Source organism: Nycticebus coucang, chromosome 2, assembly GCF_027406575.1.
Source record: "Nycticebus coucang isolate mNycCou1 chromosome 2, mNycCou1.pri, whole genome shotgun sequence".
NCBI lineage: Eukaryota > Metazoa > Chordata > Mammalia > Primates > Lorisidae > Nycticebus > Nycticebus coucang.
The window spans coordinates 166413076-166438559 of NC_069781.1; the positions used below are offsets into that span (position 1 = coordinate 166413076).

Sequence of the window (25484 nt, forward strand, 5' to 3'; positions counted from 1 at the left end):
TAAATAAATAAAGGGTTGCAGCATTAGGAAGGTTGAGAACCCCTGATCTATTTTATTATTTATCATTATTATCCTTTAATTTCTTTTTTTTTTTTTTTTTTTTTGTAGAGACAGAGTCTCACTTTATTGCCCTCGGTAGAGTGCCATGGCCTCACACAGCTCACGGCAACCTCCAACTCCTTAAGCGATTCTCTTGCCTCAGCCTCCCGAGTAGCTGGGACTACAGGCGCCCGCCACAACGCCCAGCTATTTTTTTGGTTGCAGTTTGGCCGGGGCCGGGTTTGAACCTGCCACCCTCGGTATATGGGGCCAGCGCCTCACCGACTGAGCCACAGGCGCCGCCCTATCCTTTAATTTCTTGGTAATATTTTGTTGTTTTCAGGGTAAAGGTCTGTAGTGGTCAGATTTATCCCTAAGTACTTAATATTTTTTGATGCTAATGTAAGTGCTACTGTAATCGTTCATGTACACTTTTTTTTTGAGAAAGAGTCTCACTTTGTTGCCCTTGGTAGAGTGCCGTGGCGTCACGGCTCACAGCAACCCTCCAGCTCTTGGGCTTAGGTGATTCTCTTGCCTCAGCCTCCCAAGTAGCTGGAAGCACAGGCACCCACCACAACGCCCGGCTGTTTTTTGTTGCAGTTTGGCCAGGGCTGGGTTTGAACCTGCCACTGTCAGTATATGGGGCTGGTGCCCTACTCACTGAGCTACAGGTGCCACCCACATTTTTTTTTTGAGACAGAGTCTCACTGTGTTGCCCTCGGTAGAGTGCTGTGGTGTCACAGCTGACAGCAACCTCAAACTCTTGGGCTTAAGTGATTCTCTTGCTTCAGCCTCCCAAGTAGTCATGTACAGATTTTTATGTGGATTTATTTTCGTTTCTCTTGGATACATACCTAACAGTGGAATTGCTGGATCAAATGTTGATTATATTCACTTATTTATTTATCTTGAGACAGTGTCTCACTCTCTTGCCTGGGCCAGAGTGAAGTGTCACAATCATAGCTCACTGTAACCTCAAACTCCTGGGCTCAAGCAATCCTCCTGCCCTAGTCTCCCAAGTATCTGGGACTAAGGGATGTACACACATTGAGATAATGGTTTTTTGGGGTTTTTTTTGTTTGTTTTTTAAGAGCTGGGATCTCACTGTGTTAAACTGATGGTGAACTCCTGGCCTAAAGTGATCCTCCTGTCTCAGTTTCCCAAAGTGCTAGGATTATAGGCATGAGCCATTGCACCTGGTGCATATGTTAATTTTATGTTTAACTTTTTGAAGAATTTCTGAATTATATATGATATAGCAGCTATATCATTTTACATTCCCACTAGTGATGCCTAACTGTTCTAATTTCTCCACATCCTTGCCATTACTTGTTATTTTTCATTTTTGGTATCTCACTGTGGTTTTGATTTTTATTTCCCTAATGACTAGTGGTATTGAGGATCTTTTCATGTGCTTACTGGCGATTTGTATATCTTCTTTGGAAAATTGTCTATTCAAGTTCTTTGCCATTTATTTATTTATTTATTTAGAGATAGAGTTGCCACTATGTCGCCCTCGATAGAGTGCTGTGGTGTCACAGCTCACAGCAACCTCACACTCTTGGTCTTAAGTGATTTTCTTGCCTCAGCCTCCTGAGTAGCTGGGACTACAAGTGCCCTCCACAATGCCTAGCTATTTTTCGGTAGCAGTTGTCATTGCTGTTTAGCAGGCTGGGGCTGAGCTTGAACCCGCCAGCCTTAGTGTATGTGGCTGGCACCCTACTCACTGAGCTATCGGTGCTGAGCCAACCCCATTATTTATTTATTTATTTTTTCTACAGACAGGGTACCATTGCTCATTTTTATATTTATTTATTTTTGAGACAAGAGTCTCAATATGTTGCCCTCTGTAGAGTGCTGTGGCATCACAGCTCTTTGCATCTTCCAATTCTTGGACTTAAGTGATTCTCTTGCCTCAGCCTCCCTCGTAGTTGGGACTACAGGCGCCTGCCACAACGCCGTGGCTATTTTTTGTTGTTGTTGTAATTGTCATTGTTGTTTAGCAGGCCTGGGCCAGGTTCAAACCCACCAGTCCTGGATATATGGCCAGTGGCCTAACCACTGAGCTACCGTGCCCAGCCCACTGCTCATTTTTAAATTGAGTGTTTTTTTTTATTGTTGAATTGTTAAGATTTTTTATCTATTCTGCATACTAAACCCTTATCAGATACATGATTTGCAAATATTTTCTCCCATTCTATAGGTCTTTTTGCTTAATAGCGTAGTTTTGGTGTACAAAAACTTTTATTTTTTTACCAAGTTCAGCTTATTTTTTTATTTTGTTGGCTGTCCTTTTGGTGTTATATCAAAGAACTCATTGTCAAGTCTGAGATTATAAGGATTTACTCTTATGTTGCCTTCTAAGAGTTTTATGTTTTAGTTTTTAAAACTAAGAATTTTAAAAATTTATTTTGAGGCTCAGTGCCCATAACACAGTGGTTACAGCGTCAGCCACATACATTGAGGCTGACAGGATCGAACCTGGCCTGGGCCAGCTAAACAACAATGACAGCTGCAACAAAAAAAAAAAAAAACAGTCAGGTGTTGTGGCAGGCACCTGTAATCCCAGCAACTTCTAACTCTTGGGCTCAAGAGATCCTCTTGTCTCAGTTTTTCTATTTTTGCTCAGGCTGGTCTCGAACTCATGGGTTCAACTATCCACCTGCCTCGGTCTCCCAGAATCCTAGGATTATAGGTGTGAGCCACCGAGCCTGGCCACTATGTGTGTTTTTTTTTTTTTTTTTTGAGACAGAGTCTCACTTTGTCACCATTGTTAAGAGTGCTGAGTGCTGTGGCGTCACAGCTCACCACAACCTCAAACTCTTGGGCTTAAGCGATTCTCTTGTCTCAGCCTCCCAAGTATCTGGGACTACATGTGCCTGCCACAACATCCGGCTATTTTTATTTTTGGTTGTAGTTGACATCGTTGTTTGGCAGGCCTGGGCTGGATTCAAACCGGCCAACTCTGATGTATGTGGCTGACGCCCTAGATGCTGAGCTCTAGGCACCGAGCCGAGTATGTGGTTTTGAATGACTAACTTCTTTCACTTAAAAACTTACAATGTTTTAAAGTTTATCTGTGTTGCTTGTATAGGTACTTCATTCATTTTTATGGCCAAACAATATTCTATTGTATGGTTATACCACATTTTATTTTTTTTGTTTATTTGTTTATTCATAAATTAGCATAATTTGTTTTCAGCGTGTAAGTTGTGCACCATTTGTTTAGTTTATTCTTGTGTATTTTATTCTTTTTGATGCTATTTTAAATTTCACTTTCTTTTTTTTTTTTTGGCCGGGGCTGGGTTTGAACCCACCACCTCCAGCATATGGGACCGGCGCCCTACTCCTTGAGCCACAGATGCCGCCCTAAATTTCACTTTCTTTTTTAGACAGAGTCTCACTTGTCACCCTCAGTAGAGTGCTATGGCCTCACAGCTCACAGCAACCTCAAATTCTTGGGCTCATGAGATTCTCTTGCCTCAGCCTCCCAAGTAGCTGGGAATACAGGTGCTGGCCATAATGCCTGGCTATTTGTAGAGATGAGGTCTTGTGGCTCAGGCTCGAACTCGTGAGCTCAGACAGTCCACCCGCTTCAGCCTCCGAGAGCGCTAGGATTACAGGCTAAATTTCAGTTTCTGAATGTTCATTGCAAATATATACATATATAATTTTCATTTTTGATCTTATATCCTGTAATCTCATTAAACATACATAGTAGCTTTTTGTAGGCTTCATCAGATTTTCTTTTTTTTTTTTTTTTGTAGAGCCAGAGTTTCACTTTATGGCCCTGGGTAGAGTGCCATGGCATCACACAGCTCACAGCAACCTCCAACTCCTGGGCTTAAGCAATTCTCTTGCCTCAGCCTCCCGAGCAGCTGGGACTACAGGCGCCCGCCACAATGCCTGGCTATTTTTTTGTTGCAGTTCGGCCGGGGCTGGGTTTGAACCCGCCACCCTCAGTATATGGGGCCGGCGCCTTACCGACTGAGCCACAGGTGCCGCCCCTTCATCAGATTTTCTATATAGACAACTATATATGATCTGCAAATATAGATGGTTTTACTATCTCCTTTCCAATCTGAATGTCTTTTTTTTTTTTTTTTTCCGTTTTTCTTGCCTGACTGCACTGGCTAGAACCTCTAGTACAATGCTGAATAGAAGGGTGAAAGTGCACATCACTGTTTTGTTCCTGTTCCTTCCCTGATGGTGAGAGTGTCACATGAGATGAACTCACAGGGTTATTACTGTAATCTGGGTAGATGTAATCTCTTGATTGTTTTCTCCATATAGGTCACTACAATGTCTATATTAAGAACAAATTAAATTTTGGGGGGTTTTTACCTTTTCACAAGATAATACTAGTACATATTCTGTGTTCTGTTAGATGACTGTAAATTGACCTTACTTATTTTTTCCTATGTGTGGATGTTAAGTTGTGTTTGCCATACATTTCTGTCCTGTTGATTTTGCCCCTTTTGTCAAGCATAGTTTTATTAGGTAAATGGTTGCTGAAATAGTCTCCTGACTATTTCTTGTGAGAATTTATTTGATATTATTAATATTATTATCATTATTATTATACTATTATTATTTTGAGACAGAGTCTCACTATGTGGCCCTTGGTCCTGTGGCATCACAGCTCACAGCAATCTCAAATTCTTGGACTTAAGCAATTCTCTTGCCTCAGCTTCCCAAGTAGCTGGGACTACAGGTGCCCACCAGAACACCCATCTATTATTTTGTTGTAGTTGTCATTGTTGTTTGGCAGACTTGGGCTGGATTCGAACCCACCAGCTCTGATGTATGTGGCTGGTGCCTTAGGCGCTGGCGCCAAGCCCATAATTATTATTTTTTTAAGCAATGATAAAATCATTGGAATCTTTTGCTTTTTTTTTTTTTTTTTTGAGACTGAGTCTCACTCTGTCACCCTCTGTAGAGTGGTATGGCAGCATAGCTCACAGCAACCTCCAACTATTAGGTTTAAGTGATTCTCTTGTTTCAGCCTCCCAAGTAGCTGGGACTATAGGCATTCTCCATAGTGCCCAGCTATTTTTAGAGGTGGCAACTGGCTCTTGCACAGGCTGTTCTTGACTTTGGGAGCTCAGACAATCCACCTGCCTTGGCTTCCCAGAGTGCTAGTATTATAGGCCTGTGCACTTTGTTTAAAGAATCAAATAGTTCAGGCTTGGTGCCCGTAGCTCAGTGGTTAGGGCGCTGGCCACATACACCAGGTCAGGTGGGTTTGAACCCGTGGTGGGCCTGCTAAACAACAATGACTGGTGTGGGTGGCACCTGTGGCTCCATCGGCTCCATATACCGAGGGTGGCGGGTTTGAACCTGGTCCCAGCCAAACTGCAATGAAAAAATAACCGGGTATTCTGGCGGGCGCTTGTAGTCCCAGCTACTTGGGAGGCTGAGGCAAGATAATCACTTAAGCCCAGGAGTTGGAGGTTGCCGTGAGCTGTGAGCCATGGCACTCTACCAAGGGTGATAAAGTGAGACTCTGTCTCTAAAAACAAACAAACAACAACAAAAAAACAATGACAACTGCAACCGAAAAATAGCTGGGCATTGTGGCGGGTGCCTATAGTCACAGCTACTTGGGAGGCTGAGGCAGATACTCATTTAAACCCAAGAGTTTGAGGTTGCTATGAGCTGTGATGCCATAGCACTCTACCAAGGGCAACTTAGTGAGACTCTTGTCTCAAAAAAAAAAAAAAAAAAAGAATCAAATAGTTCAATAAAGCTTATTCTTTCTCTGCCTCTATCTTACCTTACGTTCTCTTCTGGAGGCATCTGCATTCAAACTCTTTTTGCAGTTTCTTTTTGGTATTTGCCTTCAGATCTCTAGTTGATGTATCTACTACTATTTCTTGATTTTTTTTCAAATGTAGCTGTTAATGATTGACTTCCTTTTTGGGGAAAGAAGATTTTAGGACACTGTATCTCCCAAGTGTATGTAAGCATGATTCTTATTTCCCAAGATGGTTAAATCATAATTGTGGTTAGATGATGACGACGATGATGATGATGATGATTATTATCATCATCATTATTTTGAGACAGGGTTTTGCTTGGTCACATAGGCTAGAGTACAGTGGTATTGTCAAAGCTTACTGTCACTTCCAACTCCTGGGCTTGAGAGATGCTCTGACTCAGCCTTCTGAGTGCACATATCATACCTGGCTGATTTTTTTATTTTTTGTAGAGATGGGGTCTTGCTCTTGGTTAGGCTGGTCTCAAACTCTTGACCTCAAGTGATCCTTCTGCCTTAGCCTTTTATGGGATTGTAGCCATGAGCCACCATTCACACTTTGCTATTCTTAGTTAAGCCATATAGTACACATACGTATGTAACTTTTTTCATTCCAGGTACAATTCGTTATTGTTTCAAGAATTAATGGTCTTTTTGTGTCATAGTTTTGTGTATTTATGCTAATTCATTCCTGAAGTCTCCTCCAGGTGCCTGAATCTCAGGTTAGCATTTTCAAACACTAATCTGTTGGTTTTATTTTCTTGGAGACTTCTCTCTCAGAGCCTTCTCAACTACTCTTTTCTGAACTGGTCATTACCTAAGCAGTAACTCTGAAATCTTTGTCGTTTTTGAGGAATCCCTTTGCCTTTCTGTTGTTGTTGGGTCATCTGTTTCTCTCACTTGGCTACTTTATGACTAAAACTGATGAAGTACTTCCTCCAGAAGCTAATTGATGATAATAGAAGGTAATGTTTTGGGACCTTTCATATTTAAAAATGTCTTCATTCTCACCTTATACTTATGGCTAGCTATAGAATTCTAGATTAAATATCATTTTCTCTGAAAATTTTGAAGATATTCCTCTCTATTTTATTCTGACTTCCAATGTTGTTAATCTTTTAGTCTGCAACTTTAATGACTTCATTTATTAGCTCCAGTTTTTTGTGGATCCTATGGGATTTACTATATATAGAAACATGTCATCTGCAAATAGAGATAGTTTTATTTCTTCCTTTCCAATTGGATGCCTTTTATTTCTTTTCATTGCTTAATTGCTCTGGCTAGGACTATCAGTACAATATTGAATAGCAGTGGTGAAAGTAGACATCTTTATCTTGTTCTTAATCTTAGGGGGAAAACTTTCAGTCTTTCGCCATTGAGTATGATGTAGCTGTGAGTTTTCATGAATGCCCTCAGTCATGTTAAGGAAGTTCCTTCTATTCCTGTTTGCTGAGGTTGCGGGTTTATTTATTTATTTTGTTTTTTGAGACACATCTAGCTCTGTTGCCCAGACTAGAATGCAGTGGAGTCATAGCTCACTGCAACCTCAAACTCCTGGGCTCAAGTGATCCTCCCACCTGAGGCCCCCAAGTAGCTGGGACTATAGGTGTGTACAATCACGCCTATTTTTCCTATTTTTCTGTAGAGACAGGGTCTTGCTCAGCTAGTCCCAAATTCCTAACCTCAAGTGATCCTCCTTCCTCAGCCTCATGAAGTGCTTGGATTACAGGCATGAACGGCCAAGCCCAGCTAGTTCTTTTTTATTAGTAATGAAAAAATGTTGAATTCTGTCAAATGTTTTTTCTGTGTTGATTGAGGGATCATGTGGATTTTTTCCCCTTCAGTTCTATTAGTGTGGTATATTGTATTTGTTGAGGTACCTTTTGCATTCCTAGGATAAAGCCCACTTGGTCTTGTTAATGTGTTCTTGGATTCAATTTGCTAGTATGTATTTTTGAGGAGGGATTTTTGTGTTTGTATTCATAATGGCATATTGTTAGTCTATAGTTTTTTGTGGTATCTTTGTCTTGTTTTAGTGTCAGGAAAATGCTGGCCTCATAGAATGTGTCAAGAAGTGTGCTGTCCTCTTATGTACATATTTTTGGAATAGTTTGAGGATTGTCATTAATTCTTCTCTAAATGTTTGGTAGAATTCACCACTGAAGCCATCTGATCCTGGGAGATTTTTGACTACTGATTCAGTCGATCTCTACTTTTTTTTTTTTTTTGTAGAGACAGAGTCTCACTTTATGGCCCTCGGTAGAGTGCCGTGGCGTCACACAGCTCACAGCAACCTCCAACTCATGGGCTTAAGCGATTCTCTTGCCTCAGCCTCCCGACTAGCTGGGACTACAGGCGCCTGCCACAACACCTGGCTATTTTTTTGTTGCAGTTTGGCCGGGGCCGGGTTTGAACCCACCACCCTCGGCATATGGGGCCGGCGCCCTACCCGCTGAGCCACAGGCGCCGCCCTGATCTCTACTTTTTATAGATCTGTTGAGTCAGTATTGGTAATTCCTGTCTTCTAGGAGTGTGCCCATTTTTTGTAAATTGTTTAATTTGTTGGTATACAATTGTTTATAGTATTCTTATTATCATAGTGTTCTCATACATTTTTATCAATATCAGTTGTGATATATGCTAATAACAGTCCATTTAAGTTGTACTACACTAGAATTTTCTTGACTTCTTTGAAAATATTGAACTTGTTTCTTTTCTCACTATTCATGGAGGCAAATTCTTTAGTCACTTAACTCTACATTGACTCTTCAAATAAATAACAACTGATCAGAATTGGTAACATCTGGTAACATACCAAGAGCCAAGGACACCCACTTTTCAAGGAAAAGTAGTTTTGTTTTGTTTTGTGGAGATCTTACTCTGTTCATCTGGGTAGAGTGTAGTGGCATCATTGTAGCTCATTGCAACCTCAAATTCCTGGGCCAGAGCAGTCCTGCCTGTCTCCCAAGTAGCTAGGACTAGGCACACACCACCATGCCCAGTTAATTTTTTATTTTTTGTCTAGATGGGGCTTTTCTCTTGTTCAGGCTAGTCTCAAACTCTTTACCTCAAGCAGTCCTCCTGCCTTGGTGTCCCAAAGTGCTAGGATTACAGGCGGGAGCCATCAAGCCTGGCCTATAATTGCCTATAGATGTTGCTACAAGTGTCTCATTTTTTTTCAACCACCTGTTGTTGCTGAAAGGCTAATAGACTTGAATAAGTTTATTTTCTCTGAACACATTTCTTTCATTAGTACAAACAAAAAAATATTAATAACTCACTATTTTTCAATTTTTCTTTTTTTTCTATTAATTGGGAGTATTGTGATGAATGCATTACTGTGATAATGCTGATATATTATGTATTCTTTTATCATAGTCAAGATGTCATTGCATGATAAACATAATGCGTTGCCAACCAGTCTGTTAAAAAAAAAAACAAAACCTCACATTCAGCTGTGCTTTGAAAGAGCAACATTCAGACCCCACCTTTATTTGGTGTGATGGGCATATACTGGTAATTTTTTAAAAAATTGCAATAATTGCCATATGAGCTATAGTCTTAGCTACTTTGGGAGACTGATGAGGGAGAATTGTTTGGGTCCAGACTGGGCAACAAGTGAGATGCTTGTCTCCTTAAAAAGAAAAAAAGTTGCAATATGTCCATGTGCACTGCACTTAAAATGAGGTGAAGTTAGAACTTTGCCACTGCAATTTGTTAGTGCACCAAGCAGCAATGTGAAGCAGTATGGTCAGGGCACAGCTACTTAGCTCTACCCTTAAGGTGTGAAAGTAACCTTAGACAGTACATACATAAATGAGCATGCCTAGGGCCAGGTTCGGTGGCTTATGCCTGTAATCCTAGCACTCTGGGAGGCTGAGGCAGGTGGATTGTCCTGAGCTCACAGGTTGGAGACCAGCCTGAGCCAGAGTGAGACTAGGTCTTTAAAAATAGTTGGATGTTGTGGCAGGCGCCTGTAGTCCTAGCTACTCAAGAGTCTGAGGCAAGAGATCTCAAGTGAGATTCTGTCTCAAGAATAAGAAGGACTTACGGTGGTAGGGAAAAAAAAAGAGAGACTTAAGATGGTCAAATTTCTGAAGCACTGTGAATATGAGAATTCTAGAGTTGGAAATCTGGAGCTACAACTATTTTATCATAGTGAGATAACTATTAGCTGCTCAGAGTTCCGAAGTTTGGATTTTGGTGACATTTGGGAAAAAGTCTGACAAATTTTGTGTTCAGGTCTTTTAAGTATTTTCAGACATCTTATGGGTTTTATGTTTCTTAGTACAGTTATTTAATCTTCTTTGTTGTTATTGTGAATGGCGTTTTCTCTGCCATTGTATGTTTCATTTATTATATATTTTCATAATAGCTTTATTGAGATGTAATTAACATATACCATACAATTCACCCATTCAAGTTTGCATTTCAGTGATTTTAAATAGTGTATTCACAGAAGTTTGCAACCATCATTACAGTTACTTTTAGAACATTAATTATTTTCTAAATCGATTATTATCTGCCAAAATCTTAAAAGTTCCAAAATTCAGGGCTTATAGATATAAATTAAAGAATTTTGGCTAATGACAGCAACATCAGGACCTAAAGAAGTGTAAGTTATTTTTCATTGGTACTAATGTAATGAAACAATATTATCTCCTTGCGTACTTTTGAGAAGAAACTAAAGGTTTATTGTTTTCTCTGTTGTATCTATGAACGATGTTGTCTTTGGTTTCCCAGCGATGACCTCCTTGGAAAAAGTGAAACTGTTTAACCACCACCTTGTAGTTTAGTGCTCCTGCCTTTGTGAAAATGGATAATAATCTTTCCTGAATGTGAAGTTGGCAAAATACCCTTAATTGCTGCAAACATTCTCAGTAGGTAGTTGGCAGGGCTTGCTTAGTGTTAATAATTCCAATAAATTTCTGTCTTTATGAGGATTACTTTAATGATCAATCCTAAGTTAAATGTTCGGATGAGTTATTTTCTGTTGAAGTAAAGGGAACACAAAGGTATCATATGGCTGTTGTAACCTGGTCTTCTGTGAGCAAAGATATGATGTGTGATAGTGGAGAAAAGAACTGTCACTATTAATCATAAATGCTTTCTTAAAGAGACTGGGTGCAATAGCTCATCATGCCTATAGAACCCAGCACTTTGGAAGGCCCAGGCAGGAGGATCACTTGACATTAGTTGTTTGAGACCAGTGAGGACTCAGGCATTGTAAAACCCAGGCTCTGCAAAAAATATATTTTAAAGGCTGGGCACGATGGCTCGTGCACTGTGGGAAGCAGCCGAGGCAGGTGGATTGCTTGAGCTCAGAAGTTTGAGACCAGCCTGAGCAAGAGCGAGACTCCATCTCTAAAAAATAGCTGGGTGTTGTGGCAGGCACCTGTAGTCCCAGCTACCTCGGAGGCTGAGGCAAGAGGATCACTTTTTTAAGCCCAGGAGTTTGAGATTGCTGTGAGCTTTGATGCCACGGCACTCTGCTCAGGGTGACAGTGAGACTCTGTCTCAAAAAATATATATGTGTTTTAAAATAGCCAGGTGTAGTGTTATGGGCTTGTAGTATTAGCTACTTGGAAGGCTGAGGCAGGAAGATTGTTTCAAAGCTGCTGTGAGCTATGATACAACTGAACTTGAGCCCTAGCAACTGAGGGAGATGCTGTCTTAAACACTTAAACAAAAAATTTCTTTACAGAGAACTCTTGCATTTCATTGGAAGGAAACTTCCAATGAAGGAGAAGTTCATCACTGAGGCCTAGAGAAGGTAAATGATATGACTAAAGAGTCACAGTTAATGGCAGAGGTAGACTGAATTCTAGCATTTGAATTTGAATCTGTAATCCTTTTTGTTAGTAAACCTATCATGTAGCCACATAACTAAAATAGCCTTTGGAAGACTGTTTCATTCTTCATTTTAACCTGCAAATTCCAAACGAGGCCCAATTTATATGCTATATATCATTCTGTAATTCTGTGAATGTTATTTAGAATTGCAGATCTAATTATTTCTTTTATAAAAGCATTTATTGTTTTTAGATTGTTTTCTTTTTCTTTTTTTTTTTTTTTGTAGAGACAGAGTCTCACTGTACCGCCCTCTGGTAAAGTGCTGTGGCGTCACATGGCTCACAGCAACCTCTAACTCTTGGGCTTACGTGATTCTCTTGCCTCAGCCTCCCGAGCAGCTGGGACTACAGTAGATTATGTTTTCTGATGATCACTTTATGGTTTTTGGCTGGGGCTGGGTTTGAACCCGCCACCTTCCGGCACATGGGACCGGCGCCCTACTCCTTGAGCTACAGGCGCCGCCCTCTGATGATCACTTTAGAAAATGTGAAAATAAAAATAACATTATGCGCTAGGTAATAATTACAATATCTACAGAAATAGCCAACTCTCTTTAATGGAGCTAAAGAGATGTACATTTTATGTTTCACTTTTTTCTCTCAAGATTATTATTTGCTTTTCATCTAATATTTTATACCTCTAAATTTTTCTAATTTCTCGTTTTGCTGATTTTTTTTCTTTTTGCCTTCCTCCCCATAGATCTTGAGCCAGATGATTGTGCATCCATTTACATCCTTAATGTAGATCCACCTCCATCTACTTTAAACTCACCATTTTGCTTGCCACATCATGGATTACCGTCTCACTCTTCTGTTTTGTCACCATCGTTTCCGCTCCAAGGTCACAAAAACTATGAAGGAACTTGTGAGATTCCTGAATCTAAATATAGCCCATTAGGTGGTCCTAAACCCTTTGAGTGCCCAAGTATTCAAATTACATCTATCTCTCCAAACTGTCATCAAGAAATAGAAGCACATGAAGATGATCCACACATAAATGATCCAGAAAGGGAGTATTTAGAAAGGCCTTCTAGAGATCATCTCTATCTTCCTCTTGAGCCATCCTACCGGGAGTCTTCCCTTAGTCCTAGCCCTGCCAGCAGCATCTCTTCTAGGAGCTGGTTCTCAGATGCGTCTTCTTGTGAATCTCTTTCACACATTTATGATGATGTGGATTCTGAGTTGAATGAAGCTGCAGCCCGGTTTACTCTTGGATCCCCTCTGACTTCTCCTGGTGGCTCTCCAGGAGGCTGCCCTGGAGAAGAATCTTGGCATCAACAGTATGGACTTGGACACTCCTTGTCACCCAGGCAATCTCCTTGCCACTCCCCTAGATCCAGTATCACTGATGAGAATTGGTTGAGCCCCAGGCCAGCTTCAGGACCTTCATCGAGGCCCACTTCTCCTTGTGGGAAGCGGCGGCACTCCAGTGCTGAAGTTTGTTACGCTGGGTCTCTTTCACCCCATCACTCACCTGTTCCTTCTCCAGGTCACTCCCCTAGGGGAAGTGTAACAGAAGATACCTGGCTCAATACTTCTGTCCAAAGTGGATCAGGCCTTGGCCCTGCACTTTTTCCATTTCAGTACTGTGTAGAGACTGATATCCCTCTGAAAACAAGGAAGACTTCTGAAGATCAAGCTACCATATTACCAGGAAAATTAGAGCTCTGTTCAGATGATCAAGGGAGTTTATCACCCTCCCAGGAGACTTCAATAGATGATGGCCTTGGATCTCAGTATACATTAAAGAAAGATTCAACTGGTGACCAATTTCTTTCAGTTCCTTCACCCTTTACATGGAGCAAACCAAAGCCTGGCCACACTCCTATATTTCGGTGAGTTGATGGAAATGGCTGCTGGTTGTTTTTCATGCTTATGGATCATTGGTGGCATGTTATTATGCTATCTATATGCAAAGGTGTGACTGTTTCTCTTCTCATTTTTAGAAAAAATTTCTGACATACAGATAACTTAAAATTTATATTTTCATTTGAGTTTACATGGACTAATGTAATTTTTTAAGTGTATAAGTAATGAATTATAGATAGTAATAAATTCTACTTAGGAATCCTTAAAAGGAATTTTCTTCTTTTTTTTTTTTTTTAAGAGACAGAATCTCACTTTATTGCCCTTGGTAAAGTACTGTGGTGTCACAGCTCACAGCAACCTCCAACCCCAGGGCTTTGGCGATTGTCTTGCCTCAGCCTCCTGAGTAGTTGGGACTACAGGTGCCCACCACAACGCCCAGCTATTTTTTGTTGCAGTTTGGCCGGGGCCGGGTTCAAACCCGCCACCCTTGGTATATGGGGCCGGTGCCCTGCTCACTGAGCCACAGGCATAGCCCCCAGAAGAACTTTTCTTATCTAGGAAAGTTTTATGTATTTTTTGGTATGCAAAAAGAATGAAAAAAAGGGGAAAAGTTTTATTTAAGGTGGATATTAGTATAAATTAAATTTATTTTTTTATTTATTTTGAGACAGAGTCTCATTTTGCCACCCTTGATAGAGTGGTGGGGCGTCACAGCTCACAGGAACCTCCAGCTCTTAGGCTTAGGTGATTCTCTTGCCTCAGCCTCCCGAGTAGCTGGGACTACAGGTGCCTGCCACAACGCCCATCTATTTTGTTTTTGTTGTTGCAGTTTGGCTGGGACTGGGTTTGAACCCGCCACCCTCAGTATATGGGACCGGCACCCTACTCACTGAGTCACAGGTGCTGCCCTAAATTTCGAATAAAAATAATTGGGAATAGGATTATTTTATTCTTTTTTTTTTTTGTAGAGACAGTCTCAATTTATTGCCCTCGGTAGAGTGCCGTGGCCTCACACAGCTCACAACAACCTCCAACTCCTGGGCTTAAGCGATTCTCTTGCCTCAGCCTCCCAAGTAGCTGGGACTACAGGCATCCGCCACAACGCCCAGCTATTTTTGGTTGCAGTTCAACCGGGGCCAGGTTTGAACCCGCCACCCTTGGTATATGGGGCCGGTGCCTTACCAACTGAGCCACAGGCGCTGCCCAGGATTATTTTATTCTTAAGAGCTCACTGTGTGGATGAAATTTGCTGTGTTATATTGTGGTGTTTTTTTTTTTTGTTTTTTTTTTTTTTTGTAGAGACAGAGTCTCACTGTACGGCCCTGGGTAGAGTGCCGTGGCGTCACACGGCTCACAGCAACCTCCAGTTCCTGGGCTTATGCAATTCTCCTGCCTCAGCCTCCCGAGCAGCTGGGACCACAGGCGCCCGCCACAACGCCCGGCTATTTTTTTTGTTGCAGTTTGGCCGGGGCTGGGTTTGAACCCGCCACCCTCGGCGTATGGGGCCGGCGCCCTACTCACTGAGCCACAGGCGCCGCCTGTTTGTTTGTTTTTTTCTTTTAACTTTGTAAGTTTATGGAGGTTTTTTGTTATAGAAAAATTTTTAAATTTCGTCTGTTCAAATTTGTCTTTTCCTTTATGGCATTTCAGAGCATAATGATTATTTTCCAAATGGCTTATCAATTGTGAAAATGCCATTTAAAGAATAAATCTGGGCGGCGCCTGTGGCTCAGTGAGTAGGGTGCCGGCCCCATATGCCGAGGGTGGTGGGTTCGGACCCAGCCCCGGCCAAACTGCAACAGAAAAATAGCCAGGCGTTGTGGCATGCGCCTGTAGTCCCAGCTGCTCGGGAGGCTGAGGCAAGAGAATCGCGTAAGCCCAAGAGGTAGAGGTTGCTGTGAGCTGTGTGACGCCATGGCACTCTACCCGAGGGCGGTACAGTGAGACTCTGTCTCTACAAAAAAAAAAAAAAAAAGAATACATCTGTTACTAACATTTACCTATTTAAAAATAAAACAACACCAAAAAAAGAGACTGATCTATAATTGATCAGAAAAGATAGCTTTATTGTATATTAAATTCACATATGGAGTTGTATCTGTTAGGGTTTTTTATTTTTAATGCTTTTCATTAATGTGACTATTTCTGAATCCTGATCTTTAGAAAAATACAATGTGGAATTATGGTATCGAAAACACCTTTAAGCTGGGTGCAATGGATCATACCTGTAATCCTACCACTCTGGGAGGCTGAGGCAAGCGGACTGCTGGAGCTCATGAGTTTGAGACCAGCCTGAGCAAGAGCAAGACTTCACTCGTCTGTACTAAAAATAGAAAAACTAGCTGGGTGTCATGGCAGGCGCCTGTAGTCTCAATTACTTAGTAGGCTGAGGCAAGAGGATCATTTGAGCCCCAAGAATTTGAGATTCCTGTGAGCTATGGTGCCATGGCACTCTACTTAGGGTGACAGAGTAAGACTCTGTCTTAAAAAAAAACAACAACAAACCACCTTTAAACCCATTGATGTGCTTCTGAAATTTATCTTAATCTTTCCAGGGCTTTGCTTAAGCCTGCAGAACAAGTGCAGAACCAACTGGGAGTTAAAAAAGTTCAGTCATTTCTGACTGATAAAAATTAGTACCTTTTCCTGTGTAATACCAATGTAATATAAAAATTACTATTTTTGAGCTTCATAGTACGACTTAAGAGCTAGGCCTTGAAGGAAGCAATGAAATAGTCTAGAAATTTTATTTGACCTGTAGATATGCAAGGTGTTTCTTTTCTAGTCCATATTTTTGATGTGAACATATCTAAATGAACCTTTGGGCTTTTAAGGTATTTAAATTGTCTTATTGACTAACTTGAAAACAAAAAGACTTTTATTTTATTTTACTTTTTTAAATTAAATCATTAATGCAGTCATGGGGTACATTGTGCTGGTTTTATATACAATTTGAAATATTTTCATCAAATTGGTTAACATAGCCTTTACAGCATTTTATTATTGTGTTAAGACATTTATAATTTACATTTAGTACATTTCATATATACCCTTATAAGATGCACCATAAGTGTGGTCCCACCAATTACCCTCCCTCCCTCCATCCTCCCCTCCCAAATACTTTTAGAGATGCTGCAGTGACAGGGTATTTTTCCAGCTAATTATGTACTGAAATTAAATTTTTACCTCAAAAGATACATATTTCTGAACATACCCAATTTTTCTGAGAGCCAGGGAAAACAGCTATCAGTAGGGCTGAGAGTGGTGGCTCATGCTTGTAATTCTACCACTCTGGGAGGCCAAAGCAGGTGGATTGCTTGAGCTCAGGAGTTTAAAACTAGCTTGAGCAAGAGTCTCTTAAAAAAATAGTTGGGCATTGTGGCAGGTTCCTGTAGTCCCAGCTACTTGGGAGGCTGAGGCCAGAGGATCACTTGGGCGGCCCAAGTATTTGAGGTTGCTGTGAGCTATGATGTCATAGCACTCTACGCAGGGCATGAGACTCTGTCTCAAAAAAACAAAAACAAAAATCCCAGCAATCAGGAGGAAATAGGGAATGTAACACGTGCATTGACTAAGTCCCACGGATATCTACCAGGGAGGAGAATAGAGATACTAAGACAAAGAAAGAGATATGGAGATATTGGAAAGATACTGATACATATACATACATGTGCACTTTTGCTTTAAGAAATTAAATTATCGGGCGGCGCCTGTGGCTCAGTGAGTAGGGTGCGGGCCCCATATGCCGAGGGTGGTGGGTTCAAGCCCAGCCCCAGCCAAACTGCAACAAAAAAATAGCCGGGCGTTGTGGCGGGCGCCTGTGGTCCCAGCTGCTCAGGAGGCTGAGGCAAGAGAATTGCGGAAGCCCAAGAGTTAGAGGTTGCTGTGAGCCGTGTAACGCCACGGCACTCTACCCGAGGGCGGTACAGTGAGACTCTGTCTCTACAAAAAAATAATAATAATAATAAAAAAATTTTAAATAAAAAAAATAAAAAAAAAGAAATTATAGGCTCAGCGCCTGTGGCTCAAGCGGTTAAGGCGCCAGCCACATACATCGGAGCTGGCGGGTTCAAATCCAGCCCAGGTCTGCCAAACAACAATGACGGCTACAACCAAAAAATAGCCGGGCATTGTGGCGGGTGCCTGTAGTCCCAGCTACTTGGGAGGCGGAGGCAGGAGACTCGCTGTGATGCCATAGCACTCTACCCAGGACGGCAGCTTGAGGCTCTGTCTCAAAAAAAAAAAAAAGGGAAATTAAATTATAAAAAAATTTTTAAAAATTAAATTATCATTCTTTTGTTTGCCTACATCTAGTTGAGAAAGTTACAGTTTTGCAGTTTGTTAGAATTTGTCCTTTTCAAAAAGGGAGACCAAAAAGTAGATAAAATAGATTTTATTCTTCAGATTAAAGAATTATTAAACACTCACCATAACCAGAGTTATAACTTACTAAATGAAGTTTTATTCTGGAGTACTTTGTTTCAAAAATTACAGGAAGAAATGTTGATGCTGACAAAGAAGTAATTAATTTGCAATAATAGCCTAGTAAAATGTGTATTTGTGTGTTTTGTTTATAGCACATCTTCATTACCTCCATTAGACTGGCCTTTACCAACTCATTTTGGACAATGTGAACTGAAAATAGAAGTCCAACCTAAAACTCATCATCGAGCCCATTACGAAACTGAAGGTAGCCGAGGGGCAGTAAAAGCATCTACTGGGGGCCATCCTATTGTGAAGGTATGAGACTGTTGGGGCTTGTTTTGCAGATACTACGCACCTGTTAATGGTTAGACAGGTCTGTTTGGTTAGGTATTACAGAGCCCAAAAGAGAAAACTCAAAACTAAAGAGGATCTGTTGTTTTGTGTACTTGTTGATATGGCTGCACTTCTGCATTGAGTTTTCTTTGGTAGACTGAAAGATAGATACTCTTTCTGGACTGACTTTCCAGCTGGGGAAACTCAAAGGAAAAGTTACAGTGTTAGATAGCTGTTTCTCTGATTAAAAAAGAGAGAGATTGCTGGGCATAGTGGCTCACGCCTGTAATCCTTGCCCTCTGGGAGGCCTGAAAGGGTGTATTGCTTGAGCTCAGGAATTCTAGACCAGGCTGAGCAAGATTCAGACCTGTCCCTGTTAAAAATCAAAAAATTAGCTAGGCCTTGTGGCAGGTGCCTGTAGTCCCAGCTACTGGGGAGGCTGAGGCAAGAGGATTGCTCAATCCTGAGAGTTTGAGGTTGCTGTGAGCTATGACACCAGGGCACTCTACCCAGGGGTCAGAGTGAGACTTTGTGTCCAAAAAATAGAGAGATTACTGTATTATGTTTATGAATATATGTTCACTTTAAATTTAAGTAATACAGGGCTGGGCGCAGTGGCTACCACCTGTAATCCCAGCACTCCTCTAGGCTGAGGAGGGTGGATTGCCTGAGCTCACGAGTTTGAGACCAGTCTAAGCTAGAACAAGACCCCATCTCTAAAGAAATAGCTGGGCGGTGTTGCAGGCTCCTGTAGTCCCAACTACATGGGAGGCTGAGGCAAGGAAATTGCTTGATCCCAAGAATTTGAGTTTGCTGTGAGCTGTGAGGCCATGGCACTCTACCTAGGGCGACAGAAGTGAGACTTTGTCTCAAAAAAAAAGAAAAAAAAAAGTAAGTAATACAGAAAAGTGGAAAGAATAAAGCAGTAAATTACCGAATCTAACCCCCTTAGATATAAGCAGTATTAATGTTTAACATTTCAGATAATTCTCTTATGTATATATTTAGTGAAAGATTGGATAGACAACTAAAAAAATGAAAATTTTTTTTTCCTTTTTTTTTAAAAAAAATGAAAAATTTTAAGATTAGGATAGGATACTGAACATTTTTGTAGTTAAAATATATAATTTTCAGGGCTCAGCGCCCGTAGCACAGTGGTTACAGCGCCAGCCACATGCACCGAGGGTGGTGGGTTCGAAACCGGCCCGGGCCAGCTAAACAACAATGACAACTACAACCAAAAAAAAAAAACCCAGCCGGGCGTTGTGGCGGGCGCCTGTAGTCTCAGCTACTCGGGAGGCTGAGCAAGAGAATTATTCAAGCCCAAGAGTTTGAGGTTGCTGTGAGCTGTGACACCATGGCACTGTACCAGTGTGACAGCTTGAGAGTGTCTCCAAAAAAATATATATATATATAATTTTCAGCCAGGTGTGGTGGCTCATGCCTGTAATCCCAGCACTTGGGAGGCTGAGGTAGATAGATTGCCTGAGCTCCCCGGTTCAAGACCAGCCTGAGCCAGAGTGACACCCCATCTCTAAAAGAATAGCTGGGCGTTGTGGCAGGCACCTGTAGTCCCAGCTACTTGGGAGGCTGAAGCAAGAGGATCACTTGAACCCAAGAGTTTGAGGTTGCTGTGAGCTAAGGCACAACGGTACTCTACCAAGGGTAACCAAGACAGACTCTGTCTCAAAAAAAAAAAAAAAAAGTGTGTGTGTGTATATACATATATATATAATTTTCATTTGAATTTATTAGAAGAAATTAAAATAAAAATTTAAAAATCATATTTAATGTATATGAAATATATGTCACATATAAAGTTTTGAATCACAATAATTGAATGCTAATTTTACTTGAATGGTACATACAAAAATGAAATTGTAAGTAAAACTAAGAACTTGGCGTGGCACCCATAGCTCAGCGGTTAGGGTGCTGGCCACATACTCCAGGGCTGGCGAGTTTGAACCTGCCCAGGCCTGCGAAACAACAATGACAACAACAAAAATAGGTGGGTGTTGTGGCAGACAACTATAGTCCAGTACTTGGGAGGCTAAAGCAAGAGAATTATTTAAGCCCAAGAGTCTGAGGTTGCTATGAGCTGTCATGTCGCAGCACTCTACCAATGGCAACATAGTAAGACTCTGTCTCAAAAACAAAACAAAACAAAAAACAAAAAAAACTAAGAACTATCAAATCTTAGATATTGATCTTCACTTTAAGTGTTTTTTTTTATTTTTGAGACAGTCTCATTCTGTCACCCTGGGTAGAGAAATGTGGCATCATAGCTCACAACAACCTCAGATTCCTAGGCTTAAGGGATCCTCTTAACTCAGCCTTCTGAGTTGCTAGGACTACAGGCGCCTGCCATAATGCCTGGATGGTTTTTCTATTTTTGGAAGAGACAGGATCTTGGTCTTGCTCAGTCTGGTCTTCAACTCCTGAGTTCAAGCAATACACCTTCCTTGGCCTCCCAGAGTGTTAGGATTAAAAGCATTAGCCACCACACCCGGCCTCTCATTATGGTTTCAATTAACATTTTCCTGATGATTAGCATTAGAAACCATTTTTTTTCATATACTTGTTAACTATTTGTATGTTTTTTTGTTTTTGTTTTTTAAGACAGAGTCTCAAGCTGTCGCCCTAGGTACAGTGCCCTGGCATCATAGCTCATAACAACCTCCAACTCTTGGGCTCAAGAGATCCGATCCTCTTGCCTCAGTTTTTCTATTTTTAGTAGAGAAGCAGTCTTGCTTTTGCTGAGGCTAGTCTCAAACTCGTGAGCTCAAACTTTCCAAAGTGCTCAAATTACAGGCATGAGCCACTGCGCCTGGCCTATTTGTATGTTTTATGTGGAGAAATGTCTATTCAGATTCTTTTTCCTGTTTTAATACAGTGGCATGATTAAAGCTCACTGCAACCTCAAACTCTTGGGCTCAAGTGATCCTCCTGGCTCAGGACTCAGGCACACACCACTGTGCCCTGTTAATTTTTTGTAAAGACAAAAATCTCACAATGCTCCCAAAGGGCTAGGATTATAGGAATGAGCCACTGTGCATAGACCTCCTGTTCCAAGTTTTTATTTGAGTTATTTGTTTCTTCTTGTTGAATTGTTTGAGTTTCTTATTTTTTTCTTCTAAATATGTACCACATTGATTGAGTTGCTCATATGTATATATTTTTTTTTTTTGTAGAGACAGAGTGTCATTGTACTGCCCTCGGGTAGAGTGCCGTGGCGTCACACGGCTCACAGCAACCTCTAACTCTTGGGCTTACACGATTCTCTTGCCTCAGCCTCCTGAGCAGCTGGGACCACAGGCGCCCACCACAACGCCCGGCTATTTTTTTGTTGCAGTTTGGCCGGGGCTGGGTTTGAACCCACCACCCTCGGCATATGGGGCCGGCACCCTACTCACTGAGCCACAGGCGCCGCCTGAGTTGCTTATATTTTTTGGATATCAACCCCTTATCAGAGATAAAGTTTGCAAATTTTCTCCCATTTTGTAGATTGTCTCTTTACTCTTAATTGTTTGCTTTGCTGTACAGAAGCTTTTTGGTTTGATGTAATACCATTTGTATGTTTTTGCTTTTGTTATCTGTGCTTTTGGGATTCATATTCAAGAGATGTTATGGAGCGTCCCCCTATATTTTCTGATAGTAGATTAATAGTTATGGATCTTACATTTAAATCTTTAATTAATTAATTAATTTATTTATTTTTAGACAGTCTCACCCTTGGTAGAATGCCGTGGTATCATAGCTCAGAGCAACCTCAAACTTTTAGGTTCAAGCAATTCTGTTTCCTCTGCCTCCCGAGTAGTTGGGACTACAGGCACCTGCCACAACACCCGGATCTTTTTTTGAGATGAGATCTCTCTGTCTGGTCGAGAGCTGCCATAATGCCAGGCAGACCAGCTCAGGCTGGTCTTGAACCCATGAGCTCAGGCAATCCACCTGCCTTGGCCTCCCAGGTGCTAAGATTACAGGCATGAACCACTGTGCCTGGCAAATCTTTAATTTATTTTGAGTTGATTTTTTGTATGTAGTGTGAGATAAATCTCTTAATTTAATTCTTCTGCATGTGGATATCTAGTTTTCCCATTTATTTATTTTCTTATTTTTAATTTTTAAAGTGAAACAACTGCATACAACCACACCATTTATCAAATAGGATATGCTTTCCCCATTGTGTATTCTTTGATGTCTTTGTTGAAAATCAACTTGGCTGTAAGGGATCTTTTATTATTGAGGGTTTTTTCTTGACTTATTGCTGTTCTTACTGGATGAAGATTTGTTTTGGTTAGCAGCTTTGCTATACTAAATCAGAATTTCTTCTGTTTCATACTCCTCACTTGACTCTACCCTCCCATCCTCTACTATCACTTGTTGAAATTTGTAGATGAAGGTAGTTGTTCTTTGCTTGTTTGGTTGTCAACAGATTTTTTACTGTTCCCTCATCCCACACACACATACATTTTATTTTGTTTAGGTATTGCAGGAAGAAGATTGTGATACTATTTTATTCCACTATCTATCTAAATGCTCTTTATTTTTCTAATATCAAGAAACAAATAAGCAGGCTTGGCGCCTGTAGCTTAGTGACTAGGGCACCGGCCACATACACCAGGGCTGGCAGGTTTGAACCCAGCCCGGGCCTGTTAAACAACAATGACAACTAAATAGCCGGGCATTGTGGTGTGTGCCTGGAGTCCCAGCTACCTGGGAGGCTGAGGCAAGAAAATCGATTAAGCTCAAGAGTTTGAAGTTGCTGTGAGCTAAAAGACCATGGCATTCTACTGAGGGTGACAAATTGAGACTCTGTCTCAGAAAAAAAAAAGAAACAAATAAGCAGTACCTGAGAGAGGAGGTCATTTCAAACAGGAAGTATAACTGATCCCTGATAATGCCATTATATGTACTCCAGAACACTTACAGAGTTGTTCTATGTGTGGAATACTGTATTTGTGTATTCCCAATTCTGTGACTACATTCTTCTCATAACAGAGATGGCTCTTCTCCAGCAACTGAGAAGACTGTTGGTAGGTTTTTTAACTATTTTGAGGATTTTTGATCCTTAGAGAAAAAGGTATCAGCTGCCATTCCACACTGGTCTGAGCTTCACACATGAATGTGGCATTGTTTGGTTCTCAAAACTAGGGTAAGTGCCCTGATTGTGTTCAGTACATGCTGACTTGATTTATTTTGTTTCATTTATTTATTTATTTTAGAAGGTTTTATTTGTTTTTTGTTGTTGTTGCAGTTTTTGGCCAGGGCTGGGTTCGAACCTGCTACCTCCAGCATATGGGGCTGGCGCCCTACTCCTTGAGCCACAGGCGCCATCCTCATTTTGTCTTTTAAACTTTATTGCTGTTTAAGAATATATCAATAACTACTGCTTATTTGAAAAAAAAAAAAAAAACCTCAAGGGCAGCACCTGTGGCGCAGTGGGTAGGGCACTGGCCCCATATACCGAGGGTGGAGGGTTCTAACCTGGCCCTGGCCAAACTGCAACTAAAAAATAGCTGGGTGTTGTGGTGGGCGCCTGTAGTCCCAGCTACTTGGAAGGCTGAGGCAAGAGAATCACCTAAGACCAGGAGTTGGAGGTTGCTGTGAGCTGTGTGATGCCATGGCATTCTACCAAGTGCGATAGAATGAGACTGTCTCTACAAAATAAAAGAAAAAAACTTCAAACCATCTTTTCTCTGCTCTCATACCAACACAACAGTCAACATGAAAGACTTCTGTGACCAAATATGGAGGAGGATTTCTCCTCCCGATAAACAAGCTGTCAATTCTGCAGTGGACAGCAGCTGGGTGTCCTCCAGTTAAATTCTAATACTGTCTACCTATAGATAGCACCAGATCCCAAAGGTTTAGGTCTCAGTCCTCAAGACTGACCCCTCCTTCCCAACATTCAAAAGTCCAGGAGTCTACAACTTCAGTCAACTGGCTTCAAGTTGGGGTTCCCATGATTCCTCTTTGGGTTCAATTAATTTGGTAGAGTGGCTCACTAAACTCAGGGAAACATGTTTATTGGTTTATTTCAAAGGATATTTTAAAGGATGCAGATAAATAGATGGAGAGATATATAGGGTGAGATCTGGAAAGGTCCTGAGAGCAGGAGCTTCTGTCTCCATGGAGTTGGGTTGCTGGGTGGATGGTTTCTTATTTACATTTCTGTCTGCCTAGTCCTCTTAGGTATTGATGGAGGCTTCAGTATGTCAGTATTCCTTCCTCCAGGATATGGATAGGATGCTCTTTGGAATGAGGGAATCTTGACCCAAGATTAGAGAGGCAGGGGGAAGTCCTGCCTTTGGAGTAGGTGAAAGGAGGGCAGGAGAAGGTCAGAGAGATTTTGTTTCTTGAGGCCTGCCCCTGAGACCTACAAACATAGTAACAAAAGATTGTAACAAGGGCTTTGGGAGTTATTCACTAGGAACAATAGCTAGAAAACCTTTATGTGTGTTTCTGTGTGTGTGCATGTGTGTATGTATCTCATAACACCACACTACCCAAAGCATTCTACAGATTCCATTTGCAATCCCTATCAAAATAACTAACGACATTCTTCATAGAAATAGAAAAAGCGGTCCTAAAATGGAACCCCCAAAGACCCTATGAATAGCCAAAGCGTTACTGAGTGAAAAGAACAAAGCTAGAGATATCATACTATCTTCATTCAAAATATACTATAAATTGGCCAGGCGCACTGGCTCATGCCTGTAATCCTGGCACTCGGGGAGGCCAAGGCAGGTGGATTGCCTGAACTCATGAGTTTGAGACCAGCCTGAGCAAAAGTGAGACCCCATCTCTACTAAAAATAGAAAAATGAGGCAGGAGGATTGTTTCAGCCCAAGATGGGAGATTGCTGTGACCTTTGACTCTACCCAAAGTGACAGCTTGAGTCACAAAAAAAAACCCCAAACCAAAATATACTACAAATGGATAGTAACCAAAGTATTATAATATTTTTATGTAAATAGACACATAAACCAGTGGAACAGAATAAAGAACACAGAAATAAATTCTTATTTAGAGCCAGCTGATTTTCAGCAATAGTGCCAAGAACATGCATTGGGGGAAAGGACACCTTCTCTCATAAATTGTGCTAGGAAAACTTGCGGAGGCTGAGGGGGGTGGATCACCTGAGCAACAGTGAGACTTTGTTTCTAAAAAATAGCTGGGTATTGTGGCTGGTGCCTATAGCCCCAGCTACTGGGAGGCTGAAGCAAGAGGATCACTTGAGCCTGAGAGGTCGCAGTGGGCTGTGA

At 41.2% G+C, this 25484-nt stretch overlaps 1 protein-coding gene across 4 annotated transcripts in view; it reads left to right on the forward strand.

Moving 5' to 3' along the window:
• NFATC3 (nuclear factor of activated T cells 3) overlaps positions 1–25484 on the forward strand; it is a 143104-nt gene that overhangs the window by 20523 nt on the left and 97097 nt on the right. For all 4 annotated transcript variants that reach the window (XM_053604677.1, XM_053604696.1, XM_053604685.1 and 1 more), the window contains exons 2-3: positions 12350–13484; positions 18036–18198. In XM_053604677.1, coding sequence (XP_053460652.1) covers positions 12350–13484; positions 18036–18198 — 1298 coding nt within the window. The remainder of the gene's footprint in view (positions 1–12349; positions 13485–18035; positions 18199–25484) is intronic.